Here is a 17,311-nt window from a genome sequence, read left to right on the forward strand (position 1 = left end):
CAACTGGACCCGACGGCATCAGCCCACGGGTCCTAAAATCCTGCTCTGCAGCTCTATCTCACCCTCTCTCTGTTCTCTTCACCCTCTCTTTTGCTCAAGGTCAACTGCCATCTGCTTGGAAATCAGCCAACATCACCGCTTTGCACAAAAAAGGTGCAAAAACAGATCCTAGCAACTACAGACCAATCAGCCTTCTCCCAATTATCAGCAAAGTCATGGAATCCATCATTGCTTCGGATATGAAATCTTTCCTCTTCTCCATTGGCTTGATCTCTGATCATCAATTTGGTTTCAGACCAGGTCACTCTACTCTGGACATGCTGCTTCTGCTGTCTCAACAATGGATGGAGGTCCTCAATGCCAAACAGGAAATTAGAGCTGTCTCCCTCGACATATCACGTGCCTTTGACACGGTCTGGCACCCCGCTCTGCTCACCAAACTCTCCTCCTTTGGTATCCATGGAAATCTCCACGCATGGCTGGCGGACTTCCTCTCTAGTCATCGTCAACGTGTGGCCCTGAATGGGTTTCTCTCATCTCCTCTTCCTGTTCAGGCTGGAGTTCCCCAAGGCAGTGTTCTGGGCCCCGTGCTTTTTCTGGTCTTCATCAATGATCTCTCTGACTCTCTTGAAAATCCTCTCTATCTCTTTGCTGATGACTCCACTCTCTGCCGCTCCATGCCTCTTCCCTCAGATCGGCAGTCTGCAGCCTCCTCACTCTCTGAAGACTTGGACAAAATCACAGACTGGTCAAACAAGTGGAACATGTCTTTCAATCCTGACAAATCTCACACTCTTACGATGTCTCTCCGAAAAGATCGACTGGACAACCCTCCCATCTACTTTCTCAACAATCCTCTCCAAGAAGTTCTGTCGCTCCAGCTTTTGGGTCTCACTATCTGCCATGATCTTTCTTGGGAAAACCACATTTCCAAGCTGGCCTCCAAAGCCAGTCGCCGACTGGGCATCCTCCGTCGTGCGAAGTCCTTCCTCGGCACACCTGAGCTCCTCACCACATACAAGGCTTTCATCCGCAGCTCAATGGAATACTGTTCTCCCCTATGGGCTCCTGCCTCACACCTAGCTCGGCTTCACGCTGTTGAAACCAAAGCTTTCAGAATTATTGGAATCTCCCGCGATGAAGCTATCTCTGAGGGCCTTTCACTCACTCACCGCAGGCAGGTAGGTGGTCTTTCTGTCTTCTACCGACTCCTCTCCGGCCTTGCACCCCCAGCTCTCTCTGTGCTCTGTCCCCCAAATATTCCTACAGGTCGCACAAGATCTGCCAGCAACCCTCTGATGGTTAAACTGCCGAAATCTCGGCTCTCTGCTCACCTTCACTCTTTCATTCCTCTTTTCTCCCGCCTCTGGAACAAACTCCCTCACTCCCTTCAATCCCACTCCTCCCTCCAGGTCTTTAAAACAGCTGTTCACCACCATCTCTTATCTTCCCCCATCCAAAACCTTGATCTTTTCTACCCCCGCTAATTCACCCCAGATCCACCTTGTTTGAAATTCCAACTTCTTTCCTGGAAGTCCTGGCAGTGTCCATATGTTTTATACCTCTCCCACCGCCCCCTTCCCATGCACCCCCCCCAAAGCCCTCGCCCTCTCTCAGATCTCTCGATGTCTCCATGTCTCCATGTCTCCATGTCTCCATGTCTCCATGTCTCAGTCCCTGCTCTCAAATGTTGTGTTTGTGTCCTTCCCCCTCTCTCCCCATTTTGGCTACCGCTCCCGATGTTATATGTTTTATGTGTCGGTTTGTCTTTCTGTGTGATTAATGTTCGCTCTTTCACGAGCCTCGATCTTGTATACAAAAAAGAAAAAGGAAAAGAAAAAAAAAAGATGTTGAATAGAAGACTTAACTCAAAGAAACCGCTAAATGTATCATACCTTAAAATAAGATGTCAACACGTTAAACTGGAACACTACCTACACTTGGAATTTAGGTGTTCTGGAAGGAAAGCCACGATACCTATAGCTCATTTTAAAGAAACCAGATGGAGATTAAGGTACTGATAAGAATAATGTGCTGAGTGATAATGCCAAGGTGAAACAACTTCGGGTATCTCTTGATGGTACATTTTACCCACGAGATAGATTGGAAATTGATTGGGAAAAAAATGATTATGCGGAAGCCAACAAGTCTTACCAAAAGGTGTGTGAAAGCAACGGTAATCAAGAGCCCATTTTGGATATGACTGCATTTCAAAAACTTTATACACTCCACGCAATTGACCTGAGTTCTCAAAAGGAAACTATGAAGTCTAATAGAGTGGATACTTCTCTATACATTGAAAGAAGGGAGAGTGAAGAAGTTGACGCATATTGTTTACTTTTGGAAGAAACAGAATTGCAGATTAATACAGATAATGGTGTTTTGACTAATATCACATATAATTATTTTTTCTCCAAATAAATAAATGAGTAAAGTATGAACTGATGTATACAGTCATGTGAAAAAGTAAGTCCACCCCATGTAAAGTTTTGACTTTTTCAACATATAGCTATTTGATCTTCATTTCAACAATATTGATAGATAAAGGTGATATAATATAACAAATATCATGAAACATTTACATTTTGAAGGCCATTGTATAATTGAAATAAACATAAATGCAAATTTCGCTTGTGGAAAAAGTAAGTACACCCCTGGCTCTAATCGGTGGTATTGCCCCCTTTGGCAGAAACAACCTCAAGTAGGCGTTTCTTATAACTGTCTACCAGTCTCTGACATCGACTGGGAGAAATTTTTGCCCACTCCTCCATGCAGAATTCTTTCAGCTGTGCGATGTTTGAGGGGTTTCTTGCATGCTCAGCTCGTTTCAAATCCCCCCACATCTCGATGGGATTTCGATCCGGGCTTTGACTTGGCCATTCCAGAACCCTCCATGTCTTTCTTTTCAGCCATTCCTTGGTGGATTTACTGGTATGTTTAGGGTCATTGTCATGTTGCAAGGTTCACCTTCGGTTGAGCTTCAACTTTCCGACAGATGGCCTCACATTATCCTCAAGCACCCTCTGGTACAATGAAGAATTCATAGTGGATTATATGATGGTGAGCTGCCCAGGCCCTGATGCAGCAAAGCTGCCCCAAACCATAATATTTCCACCACCATGCTTTACAGTTGGTATCAGGTTCTTGTGGTAAAATGCTGTCTTTGGTTTTCACCAAACATGTCTTCTGGTACACTGTGGCCAAATAGCTCTACCTTTGACTCATCTGTCCAGAGCACATTGTTTCAGAAGTGCTGGTCTTTGCCTAGGTGTTCATTGGCAAACTTTAGTCTTGCCCTGATGTTCTTTCTGGACAGCAAAGGTTTCCTCCTGGCACACCTCCCATGTAGATCAAATTTGTGCAGCCTCTTTCTAATGGTAGACTGGTGCACTTTGACATCAACAGTGGCAAGAGCTACCTGTCGGTCCCGTGATGACATTCTGGGGTTCTTAGAGACTTCTTTCAGCATCTTGCGGTCTGCTCTCAGGCTGAACTTGCTGGGGCGGCCTGGCCTGAACAAGTTGGCAGTTGTTTGTAATCTTCTCCACTTGTAGATGATCTTCCGGACAGTCGAATGATTGATTTCAAATTGTTTGGAGATCTTTTTAAATCCCTTCCCAGACTCGAAGGCATCTATAATCTTCTTTCTGAAAGCCTCAGAGAGCTCTTTTGATCTAGGCATGGTGACGCCGCACACTTCAACAACAAAGAGCAAACCAAACTAAATGTCTGAGGTTCAAATAAGACAGGTTGCTCCAAGATCCTCTCTAACAATGTTCTAATAATTTGTACCTGAGCTGGTGCACCTGATTCTAATTTTAGGTATTTGAAGTAGTGATAAATGTGGGGGTGTACTTACTTTTTCACATGACTATGTTAATCAAATCAATCGTGATAAATTAACATCTTGTATTCAAAATCAAAAGCCTTGTATGATTAACGTTAAAACATTTGAGAGAAAAGGAGCAGTAAGAATTGATGTTTTACTCACAAGAGAGCAGGTGAAAACCTTAAATTATGCTGGTTCACTTTCATTTAAAATATCAAAACCTATGTTGAAGAAATATTCAATAAAGGAGGATTTCTTCAAGAGGAGGACAAGAGGAGGATTTCTTCCATTTCTAATTCCTTTATTTGCCGGTTTAAGTGCGGCGGGAGCATTGACTGGTGGTATTTCAGCAGCCGTAAAAACTGCTTACGAAAGGAAGGCACAACTAAAAGCTCAAAAATAATTGGAAAGACATAACAAGGAGTTGGAGAAACAAATTAGTGGAAGTGGTGTAATTGTAGATTTTGCTCAAAAACCTGAAAGCCTACCTGATAAAGCGAGATTGTTAGTTGGAGATATGCTTTCTTCTATCGCACAGGTAGGTGTAAAACTAACTAAACGGGGTAATGGATTGTATCTTTCTCATAAATAAATGGATAAATGGTTTAAACAATTTGGAAAGAATACAACATCAAATATAGAACTAGCTAAGTATTGTAAAAAACTAAAAATTTATGCGGTTATTTGTATGAGAGATGAATTAACAAAGTTGTCTAAAAATACAAAGAATATTATTATGAATTTAGACAAACAGAATGGGTCTCATTGGGTTTGTATTCATAATCGTCGGGAAAATTTTTATTTCGATCGTTACGGCCTTCCACCACCTCTTGAAGGAATTAAATTCTTACAGAATTGTGATTATCAAACATTTCAAGTCCAAGAAGTAAATTCCAAATGTTGTGGGCAATTATGTTTATCTGTATTATTTCAACTCAAAATAATGTAAATTTTTATGCTATTATTTTAAATCTCATTTAAAAATGACTTATGTTGGAAAAGATGGGTCTATCTTTGGATTATCCCGAGAGTTGGATAAAATATAATAACCACCTTTAGAGGCCATTTTTCCCCGCAAAGCAGGGGTTGGCCTTTTTCGGGAACCGTGGTTGTTGTTGTTTTTCGGTCCCCTTTTTGAAGCAATGTTTTACGGCCGGATGCCCTTCCTGACGCCAACCCTTTTTGCCGCCTTTAACGACAAACAGGGAATTACCAGTGAGCTGGTACTCAATTAGCCGACCTTGGAAGGATGACAGGCTGAGTCAACCCCCCTGGCGTTAATTCAGCGATCGACCGGGATTCGAACCCAGGATCCTAGGATCCTAAGCCGGCACCCTAGCCGCTAGCCCAACACCAACCCGAGAGTTGGATATTGTTAGATATTAGGCTGAGCAACAAAAATATACTATGACAAAAAATATTAATATGAAGATTGAAGAATCGTTATAAATTAATCAATTATATCCAAGCCCCACAGATAACAATGACTTAGTTAGATTCAGTGATTTAGCAAAATATTCTACAGCACGTTTTGTTAAACAAGTAGAATTTACAGCCACAACACCTGGTTCTACAGACCATACACCTTTCTTATTAAATTTAACTATCTGCTTACAATTTAATTTTATAAAGGACATATCGATGATATGCAAATAGGTAAATGGCTGTATGATATGTTTGATTTAGGGTATAATTGGTCTTTTTCAATAAACTTAGAAGACCTACATATGTTAATGTGATATTTCAGTTTTTTCTTTTTAATAAATTTGCAAAACTTTATAAAGTCCTGTTTTCTCTTTGTCATTATGGGGTATTGAGTGTAGATTGATGAGGGAAAAATGAATTTAAACGATTTCAGCACAAGGCTGCAACATAACAAAATGTGAAAAAAGTGAAGGGGTCTGAATACTTTCTGAATGCACTGTAGATATGCCATAATGACATCATAGACGTAATGACATAGATTATGTCCATCTTTGCTTCTGTTGCTATTAGTTTCTTCTTCACACTTTTATCTTTGCAGACAGGATATTTGTGTGGTATTGTGTCCTCCATGTATTCAAAGTGACCTAACCCCCGGATTCCGAGGCTTCTTACTCGTGACTCAATAATTGGGCATTTGGTCCATCTCTTCCTCATTGAGCACATTGCACGATAAGCAACACATACATGCACGCACGCACGCACAGTAAATGTTTCAAACGATTTCATCGTTATTGTTATTGCATTCCACAAAGTGCTTGAGGTTTGCTTCAAAATTTTTTTTTTTTAATGGCCATGCACCTCAATGCAGTGAGCACCACAATATATACCTGAGGTTTACAAAAAAAAAAACTCACCCTCAAGCAATGATTCGCCAACATTGAGGAAATCAATCTTCTTGTGAAGGTATCGATGGTTGAGTTTCCACAGGCAGGCGATAAAACCATTCCTTTCCGCTGCATTACTCGCCACCCATTTGTAGGCCTTGTCAAAGTGCAGGTCAAACTCTGCTGTTTCCTGCCATAGACCATAACCCAGTGTCTCTTTAAAGATGGGCCTTGATGTCAAACACCAAATCCTTAACAAGGGTCCAACTCCATCAGCCGATTTGCAAAGGGCCACACATCATTCGGCCACACCCAAAAATCACAAATGTTGATAAACCCAATTGCAAGGATGAGAAAATATCCACTGAAAGCCCAGGACAGGTGGAAACAACAAAAAATGAACTAAAATTTCACATCATGTCCAGAACAACAATTCAAATCAGAACATCACTCGGGAGAGTGCGTACCTCCACCAAGCAAGTTTACGTTTTGTATCCACTGAAAAGATGGATCTGCATCCAGACCTGAAACAAAAATGGAACTCACTAGTTCTTGTCGTCAAACCAACTCAACTACCAAGTTTTGTCAGAACTCATCCACTACTTTTTGAAATATCATGATAGGATATTTACCAACGCCTCCGAAAGTCGATGGAGGTTGTGTGTCTGTGTGTGTGTGTGTGTGTGTCTGTCTGTCTGTGTGTCTGTCTGTGTGTCTGTCTGTCTGTGTGTCTGTCTGTCTGTGTGTCTGTCTGTCTGTCTGTGTGTCTGTCTGTCTGTGTGTCTGTCTGTCTGTCTGTCTGTCTGTCTGTGTGTCTGTCTGTCTGTGTGTCTGTCTGTGTGTCTGTCTGTCTGTGTGTCTGTCTGTCTGTCTGTGTGTCTGTCTGTCTGTGTCTGTCTGTGTGTCTGTCTGTGTGTGTGTCTGTGTGTCTGTCTGTGTGTCTGTGTGTCTGTCTGGCTGTCTGTGTGTCTGTCTGGCTGTCTGTGTGTCTGTCTGGCTGTCTGGCTGTCTGTCTGTCTGTCTGGCTGTCTGGCTGTCTGGCTGTCTGTCTGGCTGTCTGGCTGTCTGTGTGTCTGTCTGGCTGTCTGTGTGTCTGTCTGGCTGTCTGTGTGTCTGTCTGGCTGTCTGTGTGTCTGTCTGGCTGTCTGTGTGTCTGTCTGGCTGTCTGTGTGTCTGTCTGGCTGTCTGTGTGTCTGTCTGGCTGTCTGTGTGTCTGTCTGGCTGTCTGTGTGTCTGTCTGGCTGTCTGTGTGTCTGTCTGGCTGTCTGTGTGTCTGTCTGGCTGTCTGTGTGTCTGTCTGGCTGTCTGTGTGTCTGTCTGGCTGTCTGTGTGTCTGTCTGTCTGTCTGTGTGTCTGTCTGGCTGTCTGTGTGTCTGTCTGGCTGTCTGTGTGTCTGTCTGGCTGTCTGTGTGTCTGTCTGGCTGTCTGTGTGTCTGTCTGGCTGTCTGTGTGTCTGTCTGGCTGTCTGTGTGTCTGTCTGGCTGTCTGTGTGTCTGTCTGGCTGTCTGTGTGTCTGTCTGGCTGTCTGTGTGTCTGTCTGGCTGTCTGTGTGTCTGTCTGGCTGTCTGTGTGTCTGTCTGGCTGTCTGTGTGTCTGTCTGTGTGTCTGTCTGGCTGTCTGTGTGTCTGTCTGGCTGTCTGTGTGTCTGTCTGGCTGTCTGTGTGTCTGTCTGGCTGTCTGTGTGTCTGTCTGGCTGTCTGTGTGTCTGTCTGGCTGTCTGTGTGTCTGTCTGGCTGTCTGTGTGTCTGTCTGGCTGTCTGTCTGGCTGTCTGTGTGTCTGTCTGGCTGTCTGTGTGTCTGTCTGGCTGTCTGTGTGTCTGTCTGGCTGTCTGTGTGTCTGTCTGGCTGTCTGTGTGTCTGTCTGGCTGTCTGTGTGTCTGTCTGGCTGTCTGTGTGTCTGGCTGTCTGTGTGTCTGGCTGTCTGTGTGTCTGGCTGTCTGTGTGTCTGGCTGTCTGTGTGTCTGGCTGTCTGTGTGTCTGGCTGTCTGTGTGTCTGGCTGTCTGTGTGTCTGGCTGTCTGTGTGTCTGGCTGTCTGTGTGTCTGGCTGTCTGTGTGTCTGGCTGTCTGTGTGTCTGGCTGTCTGTGTGTCTGGCTGTCTGTGTGTCTGGCTGTCTGTGTGTCTGGCTGTCTGTGTGTCTGGCTGTCTGTGTGTCTGGCTGTCTGTGTGTCTGGCTGTCTGTGTGTCTGGCTGTCTGTGTCTGGCTGTCTGTGTCTGGCTGTCTGTGTCTGGCTGTCTGTGTCTGGCTGTCTGTGTGTCTGGCTGTCTGTGTGTCTGGCTGTCTGTGTGTCTGGCTGTCTGTGTGTCTGGCTGTCTGTGTGTGTCTGGCTGTCTGTGTCTGGCTGTCTGTGTCTGGCTGTCTGTGTCTGGCTGTCTGTGTCTGGCTGTCTGTGTCTGGCTGTCTGTGTCTGGCTGTCTGTGTCTGGCTGTCTGTGTCTGGCTGTCTGTGTCTGGCTGTCTGTGTCTGGCTGTCTGTGTCTGGCTGTCTGTGTCTGGCTGTCTGTGTCTGGCTGTCTGTGTCTGGCTGTCTGTGTCTGGCTGTCTGTGTCTGGCTGTCTGTGTCTGGCTGTCTGTGTCTGGCTGTCTGTGTCTGGCTGTCTGTGTCTGGCTGTCTGTGTCTGGCTGTCTGTGTCTGGCTGTCTGTGTCTGGCTGTCTGTGTCTGGCTGTCTGTGTCTGGCTGTCTGTGTCTGGCTGTCTGTGTCTGGCTGTCTGTGTCTGGCTGTCTGTGTCTGGCTGTCTGTGTCTGGCTGTCTGTGTCTGGCTGTCTGTCTGTGTCTGGCTGTCTGTGTCTGGCTGTCTGTGTCTGGCTGTCTGGCTGGCTGGCTGGCTGTCTGGCTGGCTGTCTGGCTGGCTGTGTGTCTGTGTGTCTGGCTGTCTGTGTGTCTGGCTGTCTGTGTGTCTGGCTGTCTGTGTGTCTGGCTGTCTGTGTGTCTGGCTGTCTGTGTGTCTGGCTGTCTGTGTGTCTGGCTGTCTGGCTGTCTGGCTGTCTGGCTGTCTGGCTGTCTGTGTGTCTGGCTGTCTGGCTGTCTGGCTGTCTGGCGTGCGTGTGTGTGGCTGTCTGTGACTGTGAACAAGATATCTCAAAAGGTTGTTGATGGATTTGGACAAACTTTGGCAGAGAGGTAGCATATGTGACGAGGACTAAATGATAACATTTTGGTGAAGATCCGGATTCGGATCCGGCTACTATAATTTTTTAAATGATTCTTCACCATTGGGAGATAGGGGTAAAAACGATACATAGCAGGATATATCAAAATGTTGTGGAAGGACTTGGATGAAACTTGGTGGAGAGGTTGGGTGTTTGACAAGACCAAATCCATTCGATTTTGGTGAAGATCTGAAACCGGATCCGGATACGATAAAAAAATTTTTTAAAGCGATTCTTCACCATTGAGATATCTGGAGAAAAGCAATAAATAACATGATATTTTAAAACTTGGTGGATGAGTTAGTTAGGTGAGAAGAAGAAGCCGATTCGATTTTGTTTCAGGTCCGAATCCAGATCTGGCCTATCAGTGGGATACAAACCAAAAGGTGTTCAGGTTGACGGAGGTGCGTGCTCCATCGAGTGCCGTTCTAGTTTTTATTATTGGCCCCATCTCTCAATGGTGAAGAATCACTTGAAGATGCCACAATCCGGATCCAGACCTTCACCAAAATCAAATAAATTTGTTGTCGTCACACACACAACCAGTCCACATCAAACACGAGATTATACGATTTGATGCTCACATCAGACAGACAAACAGGGGTAAAAACAAAACCTCCGTCCACCTTCAGTGGTGGAAGTAATAATCAACGAAAAAAAGATTTATCAGCACAATATTAAATAAATCATCCGAAAAAAAAACACCTCAAACTTCCTGAGAATGGTATTCATCACATTGATCGCTTGCCATGAGTAGATTGGTTGTGCTGGGTGTACCAGGTGGTGCCCCTGAGTATTCTCAGAGAAAATATGATGCTATTACATGACAAACAGAACATACAGGGATGCAGCAGACGCAATCCTCTCCAGGACTCCGTGTGGTTTCACTCTACGTCGTCTCACACCCTGGGCCTTGTTTCATACACCGCCTGAGCGGACGGAGCCTCAAACCACCCGCAATACAAGGTAAAACACAATCCCTGCCAATTTCGTAACCAGTACCTGTTAAGCATTGGGACAGCTCAATACTAACAATTAAAGGCCTACGATTGGACATGGAAACATTTGTTTGTTGTACGTGACAATGTTTGTCATTCCAAAAGGTGAGGTGGATAAAGAGGATAAAAGGTACAATACTTTAGTTCAGTTGCAGGAATATGAGGGACAAGGTGATGGGTTTATCTGATGAAGTGAAAGAGCAGGAAGATGAGGGACAAGGTGATGAGCTGAATCTGGTGAAGTGAAAGAGCAGGAAGATGAGGGGCAAGGTGATGAGTTTATCTGATGAAGTGAAAGAGCAGGAATATGAGGGACAAGGTGATGGGTTTATCTGATGAAGTGAAAGAGCAGGAAGATGAGGGACAAGGTGATGAGCTGAATCTGATGAAGTGAAAGAGCAGGAAGATGAGGGATAAGGTGATGAGTTTATCTGATGAAGTGAAAGAGCAGGACGATGAGGGACAAGGTGATGAGTTTATCTGATGAAGTGAAAGAGCAGGAAGATGAGGGACAAGGTGATGAGCTGAATCTGATGAAGTGAAAGAGCAGGAAGATGAGGGACAAGGTGATGAGTTTATCTGATGAAGTGAAAGAGCAGGAAGATGAGGGATAAGGTGATGAGTTTATCTGATGAAGTGAAAGAGCAGGACGATGAGGGACAAGGTGATGAGCTGAATCTGGTGAAGTGAAAGAGCAGGAAGATGAGAGATAAGGTGATGAGCTGAATCTGATGAAGTGAAAGAGCAGGAAGATGAGGGACAAGGTGATGAGTTTTTATGATGAAGTGAAAGAGCAGGAAGATGAGGGACAAGGTGATGAGTTTATCTGATGAAGTGAAAGAGCAGGAATATGAGGGACAAGGTGATGGGTTTATCTGATGAAGTGAAAGAGCAGGAATATGAGGGACAAGGTGATGAGTTTATCTGATGAAGTGAAAGAGCAGGAATATGAGGGACAAGGTGATGGGTTTATCTGATGAAGTGAAAGAGCAGGAAGATGAGGAGCAAGGTGATGAGTTTATATGATGAAGTGAAAGAGCAGGAAGATGAGGAGCAAGGTGATGAGTTTATCTGATGAAGTGAAAGAGCAGGAAGATGAGGGGCAAGGTGATGAGTTTATCTGATGAAGTGAAAGAGCAGGAAGATGAGGGACAAGGTGATGAGCTGAATCTGATGAAGTGAAAGAGCAGGAAGATGAGGGACAAGGTGATGAGTTTATCTGATGAAGTGAAAGAGCAGGAAGATGAGGGACAAGGTGATGAGTTTATCTGATGAAGTGAAAGAGCAGGAATATGAGGGACAAGGTGATGAGTTTATCTGATGAAGTGAAAGAGCAGGAATATGAGGGACAAGGTGATGGGTTTATCTGATGAAGTGAAAGAGCAGGAATATGAGGGACAAGGTGATGAGCTGAATCTGATGAAGTGAAAGAGCAGGAAGATGAGGGACAAGGTGATGAGTTTATCTGATGAAGTGAAAGAGCAGGAAGATGAGGGACAAGGTGATGAGTTTATCTGATGAAGTGAAAGAGCAGGAATATGAGGGACAAGGTGATGAGTTTATCTGATGAAGTGAAAGAGCAGGAATATGAGGGACAAGGTGATGGGTTTATCTGAGGAAGTGAAAGAGCAGGAATATGAGGGACAAGGTGATGAGTTTATCTGATGAAGTGAAAGAGCAGGAATATGAGGGACAAGGTGATGGGTTTATCTGATGAAGTGAAAGAGCAGGAAGATAAGGAGCAAGGTGATGAGCTGAATCTGATGAAGTGAAAGAGCAGGAAGATGAGGGACAAGGTGATGAGTTTATCTGATGAAGTGAAAGAGCAGGAAGATGAGGGACAAGGTGATGGGTTTATCTGATGAAGTGAAAGAGCAGGAAGATGAGGGACAAGGTGATGAGTTAATCTCATGAAGTGAAAGAGCAGGAAGATGAGGGATAAGGTGATGAGTTTATCTGATTAAGTGAAAGAGCAGGAAGATGAGGGGCAAGGTGATGAGTTAATATGATAAAGTGAAAGAGCAGGAAGATGAGGGACAAGGTGATGATGAGCAGTGGTGTAATGGGGGTTGAAGGCCTGTATTGGGGTTGGAATCAGTGGTGTAATGGGGTTTGGAGGCCTGTATTGGGGTTGTAAGCAGTGGTATAATGGGGTTTGGAGGCCGATATTGGGGTTGGAAGCAGTGGTATAATGGGGTTTGGAGGCCGATATTGGGGTTGTAAGCAGTGGTGTAATGGGGTTTTGAGGCCTGTATTGGGGTTGTAAGCAGTGGTGTAACGTGGTTTGAAAGCCTGTATTGGGGTTGTCAGCAGTGGTGTAACGGGGTTTGAAGGCCTGTATTGGGGTTGTAAGCAGTGGTGTAACGGGGTTTGAAAGCCTGTATTGGGGTTGTAAGCAGTGGTATAATGGGGTTTGGAGGCCTGTATTGGGGTTGTAAGCAGTGGTGTAACGTGGTTTGGAGGCCTGTATTGGGGTTGGAAGCAGTGGTGCAACGTGGTCTGAAGGCCTGTATTGGGGTTGTAAGCAGTGGTGTAACGGGGTTGGAAGCAGTGGTGCAACGTGGTTTTGGAGGCCTGTATTGGGGTTGGAAGCAGTGGTGTAACGGGGTTGGAAGCAGTGGTGCAACGTGGTTTTGGAGGCCTGTATTGGGGCTGGAAGCGGTGGTGTAACGGGGTTGGAAGCAGTGGTGCAACGTGGTTTTGGAGGCCTGTATTGGGGTTGGAAGCGGTGGTGTAACGGGGTTGGAAGCAGTGGTGCAACGTGGTTTTGGAGGCCTGTATTGGGGTTGGAAGCGGTGGTGTAACGGGGTTTTGAAGGCCTGTATTGGGGTTGGAAGCAGTGGTGTAACGGGGTTGGAAGCAGTGGTGCAACGTGGTTTTGGAGGACTGTATTGGGATTGGAAGCGGTGGTGTAACGGGGTTGGAAGCAGTGGTGCAACGTGGTTTTGGAGGCCTGTATTGGGGTTGGAAGCGGTGGTGTAACGGGGTTTTGAGGCCTGTATTGGGGTTGGAAGCAGTGGTGTAACAGGGTTTGGAGGCTTGTATTGGGGTTGGAAGCAGTGGTGTAACGGGGTTTGAAGGCCTGTATTGGGGTTGTAAGCAGTGGTGTAATGGTTTTGAGGCCTGTATTGGGGTTGTAAGCAGTGGTATAATGGGGTTTGGAGGCCTGTATTGGGGTTGTAAGCAGTGGTGTAACGTGGTTTGGAGGCAGCAGCTGTTAACTTGATTAATGACAAGCATGGTGCCAGAGGAGGTGGAAAGTACTTGGCATTCGCCTCACTCACTTAGCAATCCATAAAAATGACTACTTTGGCATTTTTTAGAGCTTCAAATTGAACCAGCTAACAGTCATAGCGGGGGGATGGAAAAACAACAATACCTTGGTGGAATCCTTCCCATCAACAAGTGCAAGGTCTCGCAACAACCACGTTGCCTGCTTCTTGTATTGGTCCCCTCGATCCACTTTCTTTATCTTCACCACAGACACCTGAACAGGCCACTCTGTTGCGACTGAAAAAAGAAATGACAGAAAATCCAAAATAGATCGCTACAAACTTAACCACGTGACTACCAGCCCGCATAAACAAATGACTACCAGCCCGCATAAACAAATGACTACCAGCCCGCATAAACAAATGACTACCAGCCCCCATAAACAAACGACTACCAGCCCCCATAAACAAACGACTACCAGCCCCATAAACAAACGACTACCAGCCCCCTAAACAAATGACTACCAGCCCCATAAACAAATGACTACCAGCCCCCATAAACAAATGACTACCAGCCCGCATAAACAAATGACTACCAGCCCCCATAAACAAACGACTACCAGCCCCCATAAACAAACGACTACCAGCCCCATAAACAAACGACTACCAGCCCCCATAAACAAATGACTACCAGCCCCCATAAACAAACGACTACCAGCCCCCATAAACAAACGACTACCAGCCCCATAAACAAACGACTACCAGCCCCCTAAACAAATGACTACCAGCCCCATAAACAAATGACTACCAGCCCCCATAAACAAATGACTACCAGCCCGCATAAACAAATGACTACCAGCCCGCATAAACAAATGACTACCAGCCCCCATAAACAAATGACTACCAGCCCGCATAAACAAATGACTACCAGCCCGCATAAACAAATGACTACCAGCCCCCATAAACAAACGACTACCAGCCCCATAAACAAACGACGACCAGCCCCCTTAAACAAACGACTACCAGCCCCATAAACAAACGACTACCAGCCCCCTAAACAAATGACTACCAGCCCCCATAAACAAATGACTACCAGCCCCCATAAACAAATGACTACCAGCCCCCATAAACAAATGACTACCAGCCCGCATAAACAAATGACTACCAGCCCGCATAAACAAATGACTACCAGCCCGCATAAACAAATGACTACCAGCCCGCATAAACAAACGACTACCAGCCCCATAAACAAACGACTACCAGCCCCCTTAAACAAACGACTACCAGCCCCCATAAACAAACGACTACCAGCCCCCATAAACAAATGACTACCAGCCCCCATAAACAAATGACTACCAGCCCCCATAAACAAATGACTACCAGCCCCCATAAACAAATGACTACCAGCCCCCATAAACAAATGACTACCAGCCCCCACAAACAAATGACTACCAACCCCCACAAACAAATGACTACCAGCCCCCATAAACAAATGACTACCAGCCCCCATAAACAAATGACTACCAGCCCCCATAAACAAATGACTACCAGCCCCCACAAACAAATGACTACCAGCCCCCATAAACAAATGACTACCAGCCCCCATAAACAAATGACTACCAGCCCCCATAAACAAATGACTACCAGCCCCCATAAACAAATGACTACCAGCCCCCATAAACAAACGACTACCAGCCCCCATAAACAAATGACTACCAGCTCCCGTAAACAAATGACTACCAGCCCCCATAAACACGTGGCTAGCAGCCCCCATAAACAAATGACTACCAGCCCCCATAAACAAACGACTACCAGCCCCATAAACAAATGACTACCAGCCCCCTTAAACAAATGACTACCAGCCCCCATAAACAAATGACTACCAGCCCCCATAAACAAATGACTACCAGCCCCCATAAACAAATGACTACCAGCCCCCATAAACAAATGACTACAAGCCCCCATAAACAAATGACTACCAACCCCCACAAACAAATGACTACCAGCCCCCATAAACAAATGACTACCAGCCCCCATAAACAAATGACTACCAGCCCCCATAAACAAATGACTACCAGCCCCCATAAACAAATGACTACCAGCCTCCATAAACAAATGACAACCAGCCCCCATAAACAAATGACCACCAGCTCCCGTAAACAAATGACTACCAGTCCCCATGAACACGTGGCTAGCAGCCCCCATAAACAAATGACTACCAGCCCCCATAAACAAATGACGACCAGCCCCCACAAACAAATGACTACCAGCCCCCATAAACAAATGACTACCAGCCCCCATAAACAAATGACTACCAGCCCCCATAAACAAATGACTACCAGCCCCCATAAACAAATGACTACCAGCCCCCATAAACAAATGACTACCAGCCCCCATAAACAAATGACTACCAGCCCCCATAAACAAATGACTACCAGCCCGCATAAACAAATGACTACCAGCCCGCATAAACAAATGACTACCAGCCCGCATAAACAAATGACTACCAGCCCGCATAAACAAACGACTACCAGCCCCATAAACAAACGACTACCAGCCCCCTTAAACAAACGACTACCAGCCCCCATAAACAAACGACTACCAGCCCCCATAAACAAATGACTACCAGCCCCCATAAACAAATGACTACCAGCCCCCATAAACAAATGACTACCAGCCCCCATAAACAAATGACTACCAGCCCCCACAAACAAATGACTACCAACCCCCACAAACAAATGACTACCAGCCCCCATAAACAAATGACTACCAGCCCCCATAAACAAATGACTACCAGCCCCCATAAACAAATGACTACCAGCCCCCACAAACAAATGACTACCAGCCCCCATAAACAAATGACTACCAGCCCCCATAAACAAATGACTACCAGCCCCCATAAACAAATGACTACCAGCCCCCATAAACAAATGACTACCAGCCCCCATAAACAAATGACTACCAGCCCCCATAAACAAATGACTACCAGCTCCCGTAAACAAATGACTACCAGCCCCCATAAACACGTGGCTAGCAGCCCCCATAAACAAATGACTACCAGCCCCCATAAACAAACGACTACCAGCCCCATAAACAAATGACTACCAGCCCCCTTAAACAAATGACTACCAGCCCCCATAAACAAATGACTACCAGCCCCCATAAACAAATGACTACCAGCCCCCATAAACAAATGACTACCAGCCCCCATAAACAAATGACTACAAGCCCCCATAAACAAATGACTACCAACCCCCACAAACAAATGACTACCAGCCCCCATAAACAAATGACTACCAGCCCCCATAAACAAATGACTACCAGCCCCCATAAACAAATGACTACCAGCCCCCATAAACAAATGACTACCAGCCTCCATAAACAAATGACAACCAGCCCCCATAAACAAATGACTACCAGCTCCCGTAAACAAATGACTACCAGCCCCCATGAACACGTGGCTAGCAGCCCCCATAAACAAATGACTACCAGCCCCCATAAACAAATGACTACCAGCCCCCATAAACAAATGACTAGCAGCCCCCATAAACAAATGACTACCAGCCCCCATAAACAAATGACGACCAGCCCCCACAAACAAATGACTACCAGCCCCCATAAACAAATGACTACCAGCCCCCATAAACAAATGACTACCAGCCCCCATAAACAAATGACTACCAGCCCCCATAAACAAATGACTACCAGCCCCCATAAACAAATGACTACCAGCCCCCATAAACAAATGACTACCAGCCCCCATAAACAAATGACTACCAGCCCCCATAAACAAATGACTACCAGCCCCCATA

General features: G+C 45.5%; 2 protein-coding genes across 8 annotated transcripts in view; one reads left to right on the forward strand and one right to left on the reverse strand.

The window, feature by feature from the left end:
- The window catches only part of EXOC1 (exocyst complex component 1), a 262,527-nt gene that overhangs the window by 181,581 nt on the left and 63,635 nt on the right, over positions 1–17,311 (reverse strand). For all 6 annotated transcript variants that reach the window (XM_078768589.1, XM_078768584.1, XM_078768585.1 and 3 more), the window contains 2 exons: positions 13,667–13,797; positions 6,169–6,328 (listed from right to left, as the gene is read on the reverse strand). In XM_078768589.1, the coding sequence (XP_078624715.1) occupies positions 6,169–6,328; positions 13,667–13,797 (291 nt within the window). The remainder of the gene's footprint in view (positions 1–6,168; positions 6,329–13,666; positions 13,798–17,311) is intronic.
- LOC137439970 (THAP domain-containing protein 2-like) overlaps positions 1–17,311 on the forward strand; it is a 234,700-nt gene that overhangs the window by 149,804 nt on the left and 67,585 nt on the right. The gene's annotated exons all lie outside the window — the stretch shown is intronic.

This window comes from Myxine glutinosa, chromosome 14, assembly GCF_964187855.1.
Source record: "Myxine glutinosa chromosome 14, kmMyxGlut1.1, whole genome shotgun sequence".
In the NCBI taxonomy this organism is placed as follows: Eukaryota; Metazoa; Chordata; class Myxini; order Myxiniformes; family Myxinidae; genus Myxine; species Myxine glutinosa.